General features: G+C 47.4%; 1 protein-coding gene across 11 annotated transcripts in view; it reads left to right on the top strand.

The window, feature by feature from the left end:
* The window catches only part of PDE4DIP (phosphodiesterase 4D interacting protein), a 194,668-nt gene extending 176,510 nt beyond the window's left edge, over positions 1–18,158 (top strand). For 5 of the 11 annotated variants that reach the window (XM_072967889.1, XM_072967888.1, XM_072967884.1 and 2 more), the window contains 12 exons: positions 1,780–2,031; positions 3,315–3,446; positions 4,123–4,242; positions 5,703–5,892; positions 6,505–6,629; positions 9,594–9,818; positions 11,816–11,932; positions 12,478–12,704; positions 13,847–13,990; positions 15,074–15,212; positions 15,500–15,546; positions 17,140–18,158. In XM_072967889.1, coding sequence (XP_072823990.1) covers positions 1,780–2,031; positions 3,315–3,446; positions 4,123–4,242; positions 5,703–5,892; positions 6,505–6,629; positions 9,594–9,818; positions 11,816–11,932; positions 12,478–12,704; positions 13,847–13,990; positions 15,074–15,212; positions 15,500–15,546; positions 17,140–17,181 — 1,760 coding nt within the window. In that variant the 3' untranslated portion in view covers positions 17,182–18,158. Of the gene's footprint in view, positions 1–1,779; positions 2,032–3,314; positions 3,447–4,122; positions 4,243–5,702; positions 5,893–6,504; positions 6,630–9,593; positions 9,819–11,815; positions 11,933–12,477; positions 12,705–13,846; positions 13,991–15,073; positions 15,213–15,499; positions 15,547–16,427; positions 16,480–17,139 lie in introns of all 11 variants that reach the window. The other 6 variants (XM_072967882.1, XM_072967881.1, XM_072967886.1 and 3 more) reach the window with 3 other exon arrangements.
* Positions 18,159–18,506: the final 348 nt, after the last annotated feature.

Genomic DNA, 18,506 nt, shown 5'->3' with positions numbered 1-18,506 from the left:
TTTTCCTTCATCTTTCCACATTGTCAATTTGTGTTGGGTAAGAAGGAAAGATGGAAGGAGAGTACTGAGCATGAAGAGGGGTCTGCTGATGTGGGTTAGAGTCATATCCAGTGTGTGCCACTGACCAGAGTTCCGATGGTTCCCGCATTGGAAAGGTTGTAGCCCTTCCTTTTGCCTCTGGAAACACAGTCCTTTCCAAGGGCCATCACTTACCAGTGCTCCACCTTTGCTTTAAACCAAGCTTCCATGTGGACAGTTGCGCATGGCGGCTTCTTGTCACCGTGGGGCCAAAATCTACTTGTGCAAGAGTCTGTCTGGCGTCTTTGCATGGTTTCAGGAGTGTGAGCTGTATTGTGTGGCTGGGGAGGCTGGAACCTGAGGATACTGATCACTGTTACTGACAGAACTGGTGAGAAAGCAAGCTGACTCTTGACAACTACTGATTTCTCCCTTTGCCTTGTGTGGGGCTGGGGTTGAAGGAGATGTGAAAGAGGTAGGAAGTGACATCTCTTTTTAATTCCTGACTATAATTTAGATGCTTACATTGTTCATGCCCCGCCTTTATTTCCAATGATCCTAATAAATATCTAGTATTTTGCAAACCAGAGAATGAGAGACCCATGACATTACTTCTGAAACTTTTCTGCCTATTGGAATCAGCTGGGCTGATTTGAAAACATCCCAGTGCCAAAGCTGTACCCCATCCCAGTGAAAGCATAATCTCTGGAGGTCCAGGCGTTAATACATGCTTTTACATTGTCTCAGGTGATTCCAGTATGTAGCCAAGTTTGAGAAATAGCTATAAATGAGGATCAAAATTGGCAACTGCCAGTTGCATTGACCCCTCAGTAGGATCTGGCTTAGTTGGAGGAAACGACCTCAGTCCTATTTCTTAAGAGGGGCTACCCATCTACTCCGCTGCCCATGTGGATAATCCCTGGAAGAAAACAGTCTTCTGAATGTGAATATCCTAAGCTACAGCCCTGTCCACCTCTCTCCCTCCCTCCACCAAGCCAGGCTTCTTTTCACACAGAAGCAGGGATGCTGGGGCAGGCCCATGATTTCAAAGATCTATGAAAGCAGCAGCCTATGAAATGAAAGGTCCCACCTCCTTCCACGGAAGGGTGTTTAAAGACCCTTCAGACAGGAGAGATGACATCCTGCATCCTTGAATCATGCTGTATAAGATCCAAGTCACCACTTGCCTTAAGCAGAACCTCCCCCAGCCTCAGCAGAGAGCTCATCAGTCTGCAGGAACTGAGGCCACCACGTCTAGCTGGAGTTACGCCCCCTTTCTTCTCTGGCAAACCCCAAATGGAAAAATGGAGAAATGGAAAAACTGGCTGGTTAGCTTTTGGGAAAGGCAAGTAATAATAGGGAAACAAATATTCCTGTTCACAGGAGTGCTCAGTGCTATACCCCAACGCACTTTTGACCCCTGACTTTGCCAATGAGTTCTACTTCTGGAACCTCCTAGACTCTATCCTGAGGAACTACAGAGGGAGCCAGGAGTAGGGCCACTGGACTCTTCCTCTGTGTACACTGGTGACTTTCCCATCCTTTATTCTTCCTCTACATCTTGGCGTCTCACGATAGTAAATATAAGGGGTGAAAGAGCCTCTAGTGTGCGAGTCCTCATCCAACTGGTATTCCGCAGTGGACTGGGATCTCTGATAGCCCACGTGTCCCCTCTAGTGTCTGCTCTCAGCAATCACACACTTCCTTGCCGAAGCTTCTTTTCTGATACTCTGCTTCTCACTCATGTTTCTTTCTGCCCAGGTGTCAACACTGTTCATCCTGCTTGCCCAGCCACACTGCAGAGCAACCATCTAGAAGCCAGCTCTTCCCAATACCTCAACCGTGCCGGGCCCCACTCTCCTCCAAGGGGCACCGTAGACCCGAGCAGAATCCCGGAGCCTGGGTACCTGGGCAGTAGTGGCCAGTGGGACATGATGAGGCCTCAGAAAGGGAGCATATCTGGGGATCTATCCTCAGGATCATCCATGTACCAGCTTAACTCCAAACCCACAGGTAAAGCACAAAGCCGAGCAGATCAGTCTGTGAGACGAAATCTCATTTAGAATCCACTTCTTTCCTGCCTGGGCAGGGCTGCTTTCCCTTCTCCTCTAGGCCCTGGCTCACAGTGGGGATAAAATGAAAGCACCTCATCAGTACTTAGTCCTTTCTAAGTACATCCATCATCTTCCCGGCCCAGGACCTCGGTGCTCTGCAGGGGTTTGGGAAAGTCAGGGGCTACCTCTGTGCACTCACATTCATGTCCTTCTCTCTCCCTCCATCCTGATTCCCTTTCCGTCCTTCCACAATGCCAGACACCAACATTCACAGAACATTCTTCCGTCAGTCAGGAGTTGTTACAGAAGCGAGGCTGTTTCTACACAGCTCCCCCCCCCATATGTATATCCTGTGTACAAACCCATTTAAACTCTCCCTCTCACTCCTAGCTCTCCCAGTCAGGGCCCAGAGACATCACACTAACTGGAGAGGTGGAGCTATACAGGTGAATGCTGGGATGCAGCCCAGTTCCAACAGGAAGAGCTGTAATTTTCAGAAAGAGGCTGGATTCAAAGCAAAATGAGGCAGTTGATGTAGTGTGTCATTGGCACCTTTCCCCCTGCTTTTTGTTGCATCTTTTAGCCTTCCTTGCGGGTGTTGATTCCTCCCCTATAGTCAGACTCCAGATCCCTATATCAGCCCAGGCTCCTGTATTCCTTCCATGTGCAAAGTGATGTAAGGGAAGCAGACTGTCAGTCATTAACCACACAGGATGAGTTTACATGATGTACTAACTTTTACCTTAGGCCTTCTCTCTACAGGTGCAGGAAGGGCTTTGTCCCTTGCTAAAGAATGTTTAGTCAAGAATCACTAAGAGGAAAGGTATTAGGGTAGAGTAAGGCCTTCTCTATAACACCCGAAGTCGCACTCAGGAAACAGCCACACCTTTCCGTGTGCTAGACTGATGTCCACAGCCTTCAGCTATTTTTCTAAACCATGTGAAACCCCTTACACTTACCAGTTAACCAAGTAACTGTACACGTACCCTTACAACTCCGTTACACGTACCCCTGCATGGGAAGGGGCCTGTGGGGCTTGCCTAGCCCCAGGCTGTCCAGTTTTTTGAAGCCAATTTACTGTTTAAACAGTCACCTGAGCTCATGGGTGCCTGTGAGAGAGGATGGTGATGTTTAGGGATCTTGCTGAGAGACCACTGGCTGAGCCCATCTCCCAAGTGGGCCCCACTAGTGACCAGGATTCTCCATCTCCCACCTCCTGCTGTCCTGGTGGGATGGCTGCAGGGGCTGACCTGCTGGAGGAGCATCTGGGTGAAATCCGGAACCTGCGCCAGCGCCTGGAGGAGTCCATCTGCATTAATGACCGCCTGAGGGAGCAGCTGGAACACAGGCTCAGCTCCACTGCCCGCGGAAGCGGTAGGAGAGGCTCAGGTCTTCTACTTCTGGTCGTAACTAGGGAACTTCTGAAGGTCAGGCCTTAGGGGGAGTTTGCAGGTTTCAAAGCATGGTGGTTTGCTTTTCTCCACTTGCTCTTTGCAATCAGTAAGGGGAGGGGACAAGTTCTATTCTCCTCACTTTGTAGATGTATCTGAGCTCAAAGAGTAACTTTCCTCATGGAAGAACTAACCAGGTCTGATCCCAGGAATCCTCTGACTTCTCATCCCATCCTTAATCTGTTCATATGCTGCCTGCTGACTTCTCTGGGCCCTTGTCCTATGACTGACAAGTGGTAGACCCAGGTCTGCCGGGTCCTGCCCCAGCCACTTACCAAGGCTGCCTTCCTCCACACACCCTCCTCCCCGGCTGCTGACACTCGGACACTGTCCGTTCCACACACCCTTCTCCTGCCACCACCCCAGCACCAGCTATTTAGGGCAAAGAGCCTCCTGAACAACTACGGCCAGGATATGGGATCATGCATGCGAAGAACCCATCCACAGGAGGCACAGGAAAATCAGGCATTTGGCTCACCAGGCTTTAGGCCCAGGACTCCAGTCCTCAGGGGTTTCTGCTGGGTTGGGACAGAACGGGCAGTTTTGAGAGCTTCTGTGACCCAAAGTTGTAACTTGTCTGCCTGCACTTTTCGGGACAGGATCCACCTCTAACTTCTACAGTCCAGGCCTGGAGTCCACACCTCAGCTCTACAGTGAGAACAGAGTCCTTAGGGAGGAAAACCGAAGCCTTCAGGCTCAGCTGAGTCATGTTTCCAGAGGTGAGTGATCAAAAGCCACAAAGTGTGGTCAGTCTCAGGCCATTTTCTTCCCTGGCCACACTGATCACCCACTGGAGCAGCCAAGAGAGAAAGTGGAGAGAACAGAGCTACCCAGATCCACCAGCCCAAAACCTCCATAGCTATTCTCAGTCTAGAAAGGGCTACTTCCTGCCAGTTCCCAGCCTTGGGCCCTCAGCCTCCTATGCTGCAGGGACAAGGAGCTCTAGGAAATCCACCACTTCTGTGCAGAGCTTCCTGCAGATATTCACAGTCATTAGCTACCAAACTGGATACCTGTGGGTATCTGTTCTACCTGCCTGAAAATCACAGCTGGTTTGGAACCAGAAAAGGAAGGAACGTGAGAGCCTACACACCCTCTCAGGTTTCTCCAGACTTTGCTGCTGCTCTGAGTGCCCCTCCCAGTGCTGATATGCTATCCCCACATCTCCTCACCATCTCCCCACCAACTCCCTATTCATACACTCTGGGTTCCTCCTTGGTCACCAATCTTCATGATTATTTCTGGACGTGTTAGCAGAATGTCCTCCCGACCTTTCCCAACACTATTCAGTGGGCATCCACGAGTGAGCATCACTTCCTGTGTGCAGCTGGAGGCAGTTGACCATAGTGTTACTTGACTGGATGCAATCGATATATTTTTAATTACAAATTATTTTTATTTACAAATATTTATTAAATAACCATAACAGATAAAGAATAGTGGCTAAGAGGATTAAGCCCAGAATGAAAGAATGCTTGTGGAAAAGGAAAAAGACATCAAGAGATATTTCTGAATTAGCCTCTTCAGAGCAATAAGGTGTGAGAGGAAAGGTCGCTGCTTGGGAGGATAATGAACGTCATAGATAAGGGAGAAGGCAGAACTACTAAACTACCATTGCTGCCTGGAAAGACTCGCCCAGACTTACAGGTGAGAAGGTAGTAAGGTGTAAGTGAGCACCATCTGCCAGGCCCAGGTGATTCCACCCCAGAGGACTGACAGCACTGGAACCTTATTCTCAGAGTTCCTGTTGATAGTCTTTGAGAAATCATGATGATCAGAGAGAGGCTGCAAGCCCAGGAAAGGACAGATGTTCCCATTTTTGAAATGATGAAAATAATACATTCTAAAAACTTGAGTTAGCAAAACTCTAGAATAGATTATTGCACAGAAGGTATGTGAGCACTTAGAAAATAGCATTAGAAACCAGAATGTCTTCTGTGAAACAAAGTAGGTCATATTAAATCAGAGGGTCAAGGGCATTGCAAAGATACCGGTTCCCCATTCCCCAGAGTGTGTGGATCCAGTGAGTAGACACTCGCATCGCCTCCCCTGGCAGGCTGCAGCATATGCTGGCCTTCCTTTTACCTTAGTTCTGTTTGTCAGGGTGGATGTGCTTGGGCTCATCTTCCTGCTGACCTCTGGCCCCACAATATAAATGTTCCTGTGTTCTGCTCACCAGAGCGCTCCCAGGAAACAGAATGCCTGAGGGAGGCTCTGCTGACCTCTCGATCTCGGCTTCAAGAGCTGGAAATGGAGCTGGAGCACCAAAAGGTGGGACGGCAGCAGCTTTTGGAAGACTTGAAGGAGAAGCAGCAGGAAATCTTGCATTTCCAGGAGGAACGACTGTCTCTCCATGAGAAAGACTCCAAGTAAGAGGAAGCCCACTCATAAAGAAGGTGGCTCCATCTTAAGATTTAGGAAAAAGGATATTGGCAAGACAGTTCATGGTCCTTTTTGGAAGCCTCAATTTCCTCTCTGCTATTCCAGATTTATGGGTGACTTTGAAAAGAAGGAAGGACTTCTCTGGGAATGCCTTTTTCATTGCAAAGTTGAGAGGGTAAAACCGTGTTATAGCGGCTTCAGCATATTAGACACTGGAGAAAGTACGTTCTACTGCTTCCAGTTAGTTTGAGGACATGAGTCTCATCGTGACCTGGGAAGCTTCTATACCAGCCATGACGCTAGTTCCCAGCACAGACCCTGTAACTGCTTGTCAGCGTGAAAAGAGCACTGTAGGGGCAGTGAGAATACCGGATGGCATGTCCTGGGTCCTGCAGCTAATGGCATGACTCCAAGCAGAGTTACTTTCCCTCTCTGAGCCTCTGTTGCTACATCTGTAAAATAAAAGTGATGGTCTTCATGACCTCTGACTTGATGTCTAGGGCTAAAACTCTGTGATGCAAAAGTTGGTTCACAGGCTCTTGCCCTGGTGTGGCCAAGGGGTCCCTAAGCTCAGCGGGCCCTTGCTTGTCTCCTGGCAGGCTGCAGCAGAAGCTGGCCCTCTTGCAGCAACAGTGTGAAGAGAAACAGCAGCTCTTCGAGTCCCTCCAGTCGGAGGTACAGATCTACGAGGCACTTTATGGCAGTTCCAGGAAGGGGCTGAAAGGTATGTGTATCTGCCTCTTCCCCACCCTGTGAGCTGCCTGCTCTTGCTAAGGATCCTGGTGAAGTCTTTACCCTGGGAGTTGTGGAGATCTTGGAAACCTACAGAGGTCTGTCTCAGAAAAAACCTCACTCACTGAGGCTCCCAATAGGAAGGGAGGGGAGCTCTCACACACAAAGCCCAGGGGTTGGTGATATGAGCAAGATCCAGCCTTAATATCCTTAAAAGTCGGCCACAGGCATCAAACTCACCCACCTAGATGGTCTCAGATAAGTGAATCAAACTCCAGATTATATAATGATTTTCATTTTTAACACAACTGCCCTGGTGGTATCATCATTTGAAAACATCTTAAATGTTGTGAATTCTGACCACCCATGCAACCTGGTCCCACCCTGACCTTTCCTCACTGAGAAAATTAAAAGACTTTTTAAAAATTTCTGAAATACTACTAACAGGACCTATATTTTCAGCCTAGATTTAAATTTTAAACTCTTGTAGTGAGGATTTTTGCTACTGCTAGTATTTGAGAATCTTATTAACATTTCCCCATTCTTCTTCAAATGGGGAGGGCATTCTAAACACAATTACTCCAAGTAGGCTAGAACAGAGGGCTGATGTCAATGTGATGAAATCTAGCAAAGATTAAAAATACTCCTGACTTTGGTTAAAAATATCAGTGGTAGATATACAGGAAGGGGAGATCTTGCTCTGTAGCCACTGGTGGGCTTGAGGACGGGGGAGTTAGGTAGAAACACATTTACACAAGGAAGTTGTAGGCCAGAGTTGCTAGAAAAGCCAAGTTAACCTGAGACCACAGTGGTACAGCTGTGCTGTCCACATGGAGAGACCATGTCAGAAATATTGTTAGATTGTGGGGTGCCATCTTGTAAAAGGGACATTGACAAACAAGGGAATGTAATGAAGACAGGGACCAAATATCTCAGACTGGTTGAAGAAACTAAAAAACTGTAGGCTTGGAAAAGATCATATGACTATGAGAACGGGCTTCAGATATTTGAAGAACTGTCAGGTGAAGAGGAGCTGATGTGTTGTTATCCCTTCAGAGGGCTGAACAAGGGCCAGAGGGTGAAGGGCAATGGAATTGGGATCTGCACAGTTAATGCTTTCCTTCCCACTAAAGCCTTCTAGTGATGGATTGGCTGTTTCGAAGCAGTCGGCTTCCTATCCAAGCCCCGTTTAAATAGAAAGAGATGATTTTTCAAGGATCCCGTTGAAAAAGTTCTTGCTTTGGATGGGATGCTGACTCCCTGAACTTTTCAACTCTTTGTTTGTTTGTTTGTTTGTTTTTTGACTATATGTTTAAAAGCTCCTTAAGTACTATGGTTTATTATAATTTCACTGTTCAGCCAAATTTGAATCTTCATCAGATGTGACTGAGTTTTCTAATTTGTTGATGAGAAGTTGATCGAGAACTTGAAGAATTAAAGAAGCACAGCAGGCTTCAGAACAGCTTATGTACAAAGTCATGGAAGTGCTGGGTCAGGGGGAAGACCAACCAGCCTAGAGGGGAGTTTTGTATTGAAGGCAAGAGAATGGAGTCAGATTAGTTGAAAGGAGAGTTGCCAGTATATAGAAGGCCTACGAGGTAGGATGACAATTTACTCTGTGTAGTAGGCAACGGAAAATGAGTATATTTTCCAAGCAAAATGGGTACATGATGGAAACAGAATTTTAAGATAGTAAGACTGGTGTCACATACTGGAGTTGGGAGTCCAACATTAGAATCAGGGAAACCTGTTTGAATGGGTGTAGTGATATTATGGGTGTTAAGTGTGGAGGGTCTCATATAAGGTGTAATCAGAAGATGAAGGAGAATAAATAGATGAAAAAATTTTAAATAATAAGCAACAATTTGTGAGAATTTGGATTTCAGAAAAGAACAAAAGGGAGGAGCATCATGGAACTTTGGGGTTGGTATCTGGAAACCACTTCATCCTCAGCTACCTCCCCTTTCATGTCTTGCTCCCTTATAATGGGTCTTTCAGGATTCATCTCAAAGCTCCTACCACTAAAGCCCCATTATCCCTTATCCTTAACTCTATGACCCAATAAGAACTCTGAATTAAAATCTTTTTAATACACACATTTGGTGACAAATCCTAACTGAACTGATGAAAGAATATTCATAGTCTTCATTTATCTCATTTAGTGAGAATATTCGCATAGCTCATTACAGGACTATGAATGTGTTTGGAAAAACAAAAAAATTTAGTTTCTGGACCTATGGCCCAGATGCAACTGGGTACATGTGTTAGATGGTATTTGCATCCTATTGCCTTGCTAAAAACCCAAACAAATTCCATCTTTTGAAAGAACATTCGGCTTCATAGTTTTTAGATGAACAGTTGTGGTCTTGTAGAATATTTGTTTAATCTCTTCTTCCCCAGTACACAGAAACAGACTACGGGTGGTGAGTGGAGATAAAAAAACAAACAAACAAACAAGGAGAAATTGAGAAGTCCAATTAGTTATGATCCTTGGTCTGTGGTACCCCACTCCCATTCTTACCTGCTGCCCAAGACCCGAGGCCTTTCTCCTCCTCTCCCCTTTGACCCCTGAGTGTGGAAATCATCGACTCTCCTCCCTCAGCACCTTCCCTTCTCTAGTTCAGTACACCTATCTTGGAAGACCCTGTTTCTAGCCTGCAGGACTAAGGTTAATAGAGAGGTAAAATAATAGGCTTGACTTCACCTGCCAATCAGATGCCCTCCAGGTGCACAAGGGTCATTTGAGCCTCAGGGAAACTCTAGACTGGAGTGTGCGCCATCTCAGTGTGTGCCAGGCCCCCCACTGGAAGAGGGACATCTCCATCACAGGTGTGTTGCCTGGGACCCTGAGACACTGTGGTCCTTGGCAGGAAGGAATGTCACAGAGAAGTGTTCTGACAGATGCTTGGAAATACCTGAATCAGTGCTACCAGAGCCCTCCTCTCTCTCCTTACAGCTTACACTTGGGATGCTTGTCACCAAGTCCCTTTGAGCAGTGACTTGAGCCACCTGGTGGCAGAGATCCGAGCTTTGAGAGGGCAGCTGGAGCAGAGCATTCAGGTGAACAACTGTCTGCGAGTGCAGCTCGAGCAGCAGTTGGATGGAGGTGCCAGCAAAGCCGGCCTCAGCCCCTTCTTCCCTGTCAGCCCTGACCCTGGAAGCAAGCAGCCGCTCTTCCAAGGTAGGAAGGAAAAGGGGATCAGGAAGCCCTCAGCCAGTGGGGAGGTCCCCGGGATGTCTGTGGTGGAAGGCACAATCTTGCCTCTTCCATGCTCCTTAAGGTCGGGGTGAAATCAGAGATGCTTCAATACAGTGCCCGAGTGAGAGAGTGGGATTTAGGGTAAGATCTGGCTCCAGATTCTGAGTTTGCGATTTATAGGTGTTTGCCTGGAATTTAAACTCCTCAGGCTATTTAAGCCTTAGCTTCCTCATCTTTAAATGAAGATTATATTAATATATACTGTGCATGGCTATGTGGGGCATTAAATGAAATAATGTACAAGTGCCTGGCATAATAAGAAATGCTTAAGAATTAACAGCTACGTATGTTAATGTCTATTCCTTGTATTTGTGGAGTGCTTTAAATTTTACATGCTTTCAAATAATTTTTCAAATCATTTCATCACAGGTAGGGTAGGTTTTACTGTCTCTGTATTTCACATGAGAAAACTCAGGCACTGAGACATTAGCTGACATGTTAAGGTTGACAGGAGTTGAGAGACCAACCCAGGACTCAAAGCAGAACTTGTGGTTTCCAGTCTGTGCTCCCTCTGCCTCACCATGCTGTGTCTTGCTATTACTGGCCTTCCCAGACTCTCTGGCCTGGCTTCCTCTGCCTAACATGAGGGGAACTCAGCCATGTGGCAAAATGTTCCTGTCCCTGAGGAAACCCTGGCTGTAGGAAGGCAGTGGGAGGTGGTGGTGCTGTTCCAGGTATAGTCACCCACTTCTGCTGCCCTGCCCCCGGCTTGCCTCTCCAGATACAAATGTTTACACAGTTCTCTCCCGCTCTTCTCAGTATCATTCATCAATCAGTCTCATGTCCTCTGGTTTTAATATGAGTGTCAATACCGCCCCAATGAATATTGACACATTCATTTCTACTTCCTCTTCTTTTTTCCTTTTGATAGACCATTTAATTCACCATCTCCACTCACCACTATGGACATGTCCTCAATTTTATTCTAAATGGGAACCATTCTGCTCTGGATTATCTAAAGATGAGCTTTTACACTTTCATGCCTGGTTTACCCGGTTTTTTTTTTTTTCTGGTTCTGCGAGATTCATGTATCAATGACCTTATCTGTCCAATGAAGGTGATTTCCCCCAATCATGTTGCTGTGGCCGTTAAATAAGAAAGCGTACGTGGACCACCAAGCAAAATGCCTGGCACATAAAAAATTTCTGGTTAAAATTAGGTGGATGCCTCACATACTCGGGCTGCCGTGCGGCTGTCATGCTCAGTTGTGTCTCCCTTTCATCCCTTTAACAAGGCTTTCCCCACTCACTGCCTCCCCACCACTTGAGCCAGGACTCTGCCCTGCTGGCTCAGTCACTCCTCCTCCTCCTTGTCCAGTGCAGAGGCCTGAGCCAGAAAGCAGGCTCTAGGCCACATTTGCCTGAGCAGAATCATTCCTGTCTCTTTGTGATATTTCCCAATTCCTCCCCTGCAGGATTGCTGCCTGGCCTCCAAGAGGGCGTCTCTAACTCACCAAGGCTTCTGTCGCCTGTTCTTCTCACACCACTGCATATTTCCCAGTCCCCACTCATCACAATGGTGGTTAGAGTGCTGAGTTTAATGGCCCATAAATCCATTCATTCTTTGATCAAATATTTTTACCATATATACTGCATATATTTATGCATATTTATATTTAGTTTCAAAGTGCTGCACTGGACACTGCGTACAAAATTATATTCAAAAACTGGGGTAAGAAAAGTATATCTAGTAATTTTTCAAACTAGAAGTTGCTCTGTGAATTATAGGAACCTCCTTTTGTTCCAAACTAAGTAAGTGATCTGCTTACTGTTGCTTTTAAACGTGGTACATGGGTGATGATTATGTAAGAGGGGGGTCCTCTTGCCTTACTGTCTGGTGGTGAAGACTAGGCTGTGCACGTGCTTGGGGAGCAGTGTGTTCCCAGGGTTCCTAAAGTTGTGGTTACCTTGACTCCCTAGATTCAGTTGCCTCCCCTCCAGTTCGGGACGTGGGCATGAATTCTCCAGCTGTGGTCTTCCCCAGCTCTTCTTCCACTGCTCCTGGCTCTGAGACCACAACTTTTAATAGGACAAATGGTAAATAAGGCAACTACAGGACTCAGGGACTGACGATGGAAAATTATTAGTGCGAGTAACCTTTGTTTCTCTGTATACGCATTATCTAAATTTAGAGATTTTTCTCTGCATGTCCCAAGGCCTTTAGCCCTGCTCATTGCACCTTCTGTGCTGCCTTTCTTCCTCGTGCTGTTTTCCGATTGCTCTGTTGTTGCTTCACTGCAGTCACCCACTTTTTGAAAGTGTTCTCTGGGTCCAGCTTCATTTCCTTATCTGTGTCTTCTCAACCCCGTAGTTAAAAATTTGTATGTATAATATATGTCCTGAATATTTCATTTGTCAATAAGGATAAAATTTGCCTCCTGGCGATTTTATCATTACGAGAGGATATAAGAAAGATTATAAAAATGTAGAACCCAGAATATATAAGGATTTCACACCATGCTTGTACTTTCCAAGACTGTCTTATTTCTGTCCCCTTTCATTATTTGACTTCTCTTTTGTATTGAACTAAGGAATCATTATGAATAACAGTGCTTTTGTGCTGTTGTGGTTTGATTGTTCAGAGCTGGGTTCGGATGCTTCTCCTGGAATAAAGACCCCTCCCAAGTTGGAGGGTGATGCTACTGACGGCTCCTTTGCCAATAAGCATGGCCGCCACGTCATTGGCCACATTGATGACTACAGCGCCCTAAGACAGCAGATCGGGGAGGGCAGACTGCTGGTCAAGAAGATAGCATCTCTTACGAGATCAGCCTGCAACCTCCCTGGCCTTGAAGCTCCGGGCACAGAGGTAATTACATCGTTCCATTACAGACCTCTTTCTTGCATATTTTCCATATGCCCTTCCTTCTTCTGATTTTAGCTCCTTCTGCTATTTTTTTCCCCATGCTTCACATCTCCCAACAGCTGAGGATATATGTTCCATTTACACCCAGTTGGGCCTTTTGTCTTCATCTGCTAATTTCACGATAAGCTCTGCTCTGTTCCAGATGTAGCTGACTTGGCATTTCCACTCAGAACCATAGAAAAGCCTGTGCAGCACTGCCGTCCTCATCAGTAGAGCATTTTTAAAGTGTTGACATACACATGGGACTGTACTGAGCACCCTTTGGTAGCTTATTATCTGCTAAAGTCATGCTGGCACATGGCCATCCTTGGGCAGAAGAAAATCACTTAATCAGTTTGCTAGAAATTGAAAATTTGCGTCGATATGGGCTAAATGTGCGGAAGGAGTGAGGAACATGGCAGCCATGGAATTTCCTGGTTCAGACTGAGCTGGGGAGGAGAGCAGAAAGCAGATCTCAGAGCCCTTCACCAGGAGAGACCAGGCACCCCCAGCTGCGGTGCTGTCTGAGCCACTGGAGACGCATGGATGCTCAGGGAGAGGCCTGTGCCCAGGAGCCCCCTCACTAGGGAGGGAGCCCCACACCTGACTACATAAGCATAACAAGGGGCTCCAGGCACAATGTTAGAAGCTGCACTCTGGGTGTGAGGGCATGAACCCAGAATTGGGTGTTACTGGCACAGGGGATGCCACAGAGGATGTGTACGTTCTCCGGGGAAGAGGGCATGTCAGGTAAAGGGAGCAGCACCTCAATCCTTTGAGCTACAAATGGTTCAGCCCATTTGTAGCATGAGGTGTGAATTAGGGCAGGGCACAGTGCAAAAATTAGGGACCTTAAACTCCAGAGCACGTGCAGGACTAGGAGCTGAAGAGTATGGGGAAGGCTGGAATCAAATGAATTCTTGCAAGTGGGAGGGCCCTGCTGAGGTCAGAGATCCTGAGATTCAGGGTTAGAAAAGGGTTTCACAGGTTCAAGCAGGTCCCTGTCTGTGCCTCACTCACAAAGGAAGCTGGGGCCTGTGCTCACAGGAAAAAAAAGTGATTGCTCAGCCCCAGGGATGTCCATGGCTACCTCCCCCTTTTCCCAGGCGATGGGCAGCAAAGGCATCCAGGAGCTTCAAAGCAGCACCAATGCCCTGCATCACCAGCTGGAGGAGGCAGCCTCCCTCCTCACCATGTTCTGGCGAGCGGCCTTGCCAAGCCCCGATGGTTCTGCACTGCATGGAAAGTCGGTAAGACGCCAGCGTCATCTACTCGTTCTGCCCCCCCAAAATCCTTATGCCTCCACAGTCTGCAGACCCTGAAGATCAGGAGCTGAATGGTCAATTGGGACAGAGGGGACCAGAGAAAGGAGACCTCTCCTCCATGGTGGCTGCTTTCAGCACAGCTCTGATGACATCCCCTCTCCTTTGACCCCTGACTCCTGGGATAACTAATTAAAGAGGAAAAGGAGAGGATATGGAGGAGGGAGAGACAGGAGAGCTCTGATAACCCATTCATGTTCACTTTCTTTACCTGTCTGATGTTTGCCTGAGCTCAAGTTCAGGGACATGTTAAAACATCAAGAACTTTTGTCTTCACCCCACCCCACTTCCACAAATCAGGTAGGATCACAGAATGTCATCATGAGTTGACCAGCCTCTTTTAGCCACCCACTGGAATCCCAACAAATCACTTAAATTTCAGTCTCCAGGTCAGGCCAGGGGAGAGTCAACCTCCCCCGGGTGCTCTCAAGCCAGCTCTCTGGTTGGTGACCTTGAATAGCCAGGTTTCAGGATCCCCTCCCAGGGGTTCTAACTCCAGACTAATATCACTGACACCTGACATCTTAGGAGACCCAACTATGCTAATTCCAGAGGAGGGGGTGATTTTCCATTTTGAAGTTGGCAGGGATATTTACAAAATTGCAGACTGTTTCAGGCCAGCCCTGTCTTGCCAGTCACCATATTCCTAACAACCAAGTCTTACTTGTGTAGCCCAAGTGATATGATTAATGTCAACACTAAATCTGAGCTCCTGTTCACAGCTGACGGTTTCAGAGCTGGCCTGGAGTCAGGTCCTGTGCAGCAACAGGAGTGTAGCCTGTGCTAACGTGCACGGGGGCTTCCAGCTTCTCAGTGTTCATACCTAATGGCCTCATTGTGAGCTGACATCTGCTGGAGGGTTTTAGATGCTTTAACTGGTGGGGTAGGGAGAATTGAGTCCAAAAATAGTTGAGAAGATTGTAAAATCCTATTTTGGGTTGTTAGGAGCCACAAAGCCCGGGGGGCTTTCAGATTTCTGACCATTGACAGAGAGCCTGTTTCTCTTCCCAGGGAGAGTCCATGAAAAGGGAGCTTCTAGAGCTGAAAACCAAACTATCCAAACAGGAGAGTCTCCTTCAGAGCACGGCAGAGCGTCTGAAGACTGCCAACCAGCAGAAGGAGAGCATGGAGCAGTTCATCTTCAGCCAGTGTGGGTGTCCCCCTACCACGGAATAGGACACAAGATGGGGGAACTTGCAGACTCCCCGCTTGTGCTGTGGATGCAGAGTGACCAGAGAGGCTAGGGAAAGGGGGAGACTGATGTGACATCCGTGAACCTCCCGTTTTATCAGTAATCATGGATGCTGGGGGTGGTGTTGGGGGGCAGCAGGAGACCCCAAGCTGAGTGGCCAGAAAGAAAGCTTTAGAGCACACACCCAAGGCAAGTATGGGCCCCCCTGGTAACTTCTCCCTTGTGGGGCTGTTTTCGTTTTTCAGTGACCCGGACACACGATGTTTTGAAGAAGGCAAGGACTAATTTGGAGGTAAGGAAACCACAGCATTAGTCAGAGCCATAGAGCCTGCTTCAAACCCTTCAGCATCTGTCATCAGAGTCGGGAGGTCATCTCTGACCTTCCCTGACCTTCCAGGAGAGACTTCTGGTCCACTTGCAGGAGCACAGGTCCTCAATGAGCATCTGTCCAATTTCCACCCCATCAGCACTCCCACCCCAATCAGCAACCTCCCCTGCCATCTAGGTTCACTCTCACTTTGTCATCACCTTCTCTTTACTGCAATATTCTCTCCTTCATGCCAAGTCAAGAGTGTGGAGAAATGCAATTCAGTTGATTCTCGAGGTCAGAGGACATAAGGGGTCTGCCTCTGTGTTAAGATTTCAGTAAAGGGATCCTGAGGTCACTCATGTGTTCTGGGGTTTCCTGTACCACTTTATGAAAAAATAACTGCAAGATACAGCCTACTAAACAGATTTCACTATACAGTATGGAGCTGAGAACAGCATTGGGATTTTGGCAGAGTTTTCTTCAAGCAACAACACAAAAGAAAATCATTGGGTCTTACTGATCGAAAAAAGAACAGGGTAATAAACTAAAGGGAAGATTTTACATATATGGGAGACATTCTCTGTTTATTGAAAACACTAACACCTTCTTTAGGAACCACTTTGAAGAAAACTTGAGGTGTTAAGAAATGACTTAAAAATCAGAAATTAAACCTTTTACACTGGCCATCGAAGCTTTACCATAAGTAACTGAGCATATGCCTAGGAATGTTCCTAAACTGTAATCTAGAGAATGTTGACCTCACAGTGTCAAAATGGGTTGGGCCATAATTTAACTCTGCCTTTTTGTGTGCTAATTCCTTTTGTTTTTCTCTGATGATTCCTTTCTTTCCTGAGCCTTTTTAGAAGAACACTTACAGGATTGCCTCTGTAAAGCCTTATTCCTGTCCCAGCAAAGGTAACCCAATAGCCTCTGGTACCCGCTGGCTTCCCTAATTTGGAAGAGTCCTCTCGACTTCTGCTAGGTCATTGGAAAGGGCCCGAGGACTGAGTTCTAATCCCAGGCTTGTCACTAACTGGCTGTGTGGCTTTTGCTGACCTCAGTCTCTGTGAGCCTGCTGCCCCTCATCTGTAAGAGGTGGCACCAAGAAGGTCTCTGATGTCCCTGCTGACGTGGCCCGTCCCACTCCTCCTTAAGTCACAGGACACAAAAGGGGGACTTCCCTGCAAAATGCCCTCTCCTTCCTCCAACAGGCTGTTTCTATATGTGCATGTTTCATGCTAAGCTGTTTTCCTGTTTATCACAAAAGCCATCCTTTTGCTCCAAGGTGAATTGGAGAGGGAACTGGTCCCTCAAGAGGGAGTGGTAGGATCATGCCACCTGGTGTGCAGTGGCTTTGAGCAGACGTATCACCACAGGAGGGTGTGGGGGGCTTTTCCACTAACCTGGTGGCACCAGTTGCTCCTCCAGACCTCAGCATACCCCCTCAGCTCATCCTGTTAATAGGCTCTCACGGAGCTCCTGGCTTCTGTCACCAATCAGCTCTCTCTGCAGCCTCAGTTAGCCACCAGCAGGGCCTGATAATGCCTTCTTACTTTATGCAATTTTGGTCTCCAGGTAAAATCCCTAAGGGCAGTGCCGGGCTCTTCAGTCCTGTGACGCTTGCCTTCCAGGAGCCATGCAAGAAGCGAAGCCACCAGAGGTCCTTAAAACAGCAGGCAGGATGGGCCTGCCCCGCTTTTGCACAGCTCCCTGTCTGCTGAGGAGGATATGAGTCTCACTCCTCCACACCTGCTGGAGGGTCTGGAAGGAGTCCGAGATGACGCCTGGTGGGGCAGTGCCAAAAGGCAGTGGGCCTTTCCTGCAGCTGTGGAATAACCAGCCAAGGTCCACTTGGCCCAGCACTGAGCAAAACACGCATAGTTTGTAGAGGACTTCGTGACACTGCTTCTGGACGCCCCAGTGCCATGGGAACCAGCAACAGCACATTTCTCACCTCAGCTTGATCCTCAGATGGTCAACTCAGGGCAGACAGGACCTGCTTCCTAGGATCGGAGCTGTGGTTCTGACACTGGAGCCCCTCGGCAGATCTAAAAGCACACGACTGAGCGGCGATGCCCTGACAGACAGTGTTGACGGGGCCCCGATGACCTGACCGGGGGCCAGCACAGCTGGGTCGGTCAGGATTGGCGTCAGTCTACACTGCAGCACCCGAGTTCTTGGGATCCACGTGGTGAGAGCTTTGACTTGCAGATGCCATCTCATGCTTACCCTGGTACTTCCTATTTCTATTCTCATATGATCTCCAAAAGTTTACTGACCTCATTCTAAATTTGCTGTTCCATTTGGTCATCTTAACCTCCCTCTTGGATTTGGGGATGAATGGCCACACCAAGCCACTGAAAATCTTGAGTAAAGCAAACCAGTGATCACTTGTAAGTGACATGTGAGCACTCACCAGTTGTCCTAAAGCCTAGTCTGTGTCTTCACAGTGCTTTAGAATGTGTGTATGTGTATAAATGTATGATATATATTTATATATGTTGCTATAGTGGTACGTTGGAGGCCAATATAACTGGTGGACAGGGTTGGTGAGAGGAAATGAAACAGTCTTTTTGGTGGCTATTAAAGCAGAATGTGTATAAAGAAATAAAGTTGCTCTTTGCCTGCTTTATTTCCAATTTCTGCACTAGTCCCTAGGCTGAGTATGTAAGAATAGGAAAGACACAATGGCATTAGGAAGCTCAGAGTCTGAGGCAGGATCAAGATGGCAAAGTAAGAGGAAATGAAGCTCACCTCACCACACAAACACACAAGAATACGACTATATGTGGAACAATTCTCACATAAAACTGCAAAATAGCAAAAGATCTCCTATATAACCAAGGCTGCGTGAAAGATCTCCACGTAACCAGGTAGGATGGGGGCAGAAGGCATCAGGTCAGGACCTGTGTCCCTGGGAGGGATCTGTAAGGAGGAGAAGG

Source organism: Vicugna pacos, chromosome 9 (assembly GCF_048564905.1).
Source record: "Vicugna pacos chromosome 9, VicPac4, whole genome shotgun sequence".
NCBI lineage: Eukaryota > Metazoa > Chordata > Mammalia > Artiodactyla > Camelidae > Vicugna > Vicugna pacos.
Note: the sequence above shows the minus strand (reverse complement) of the source record. Positions and strands in the feature narration are given on the sequence as shown.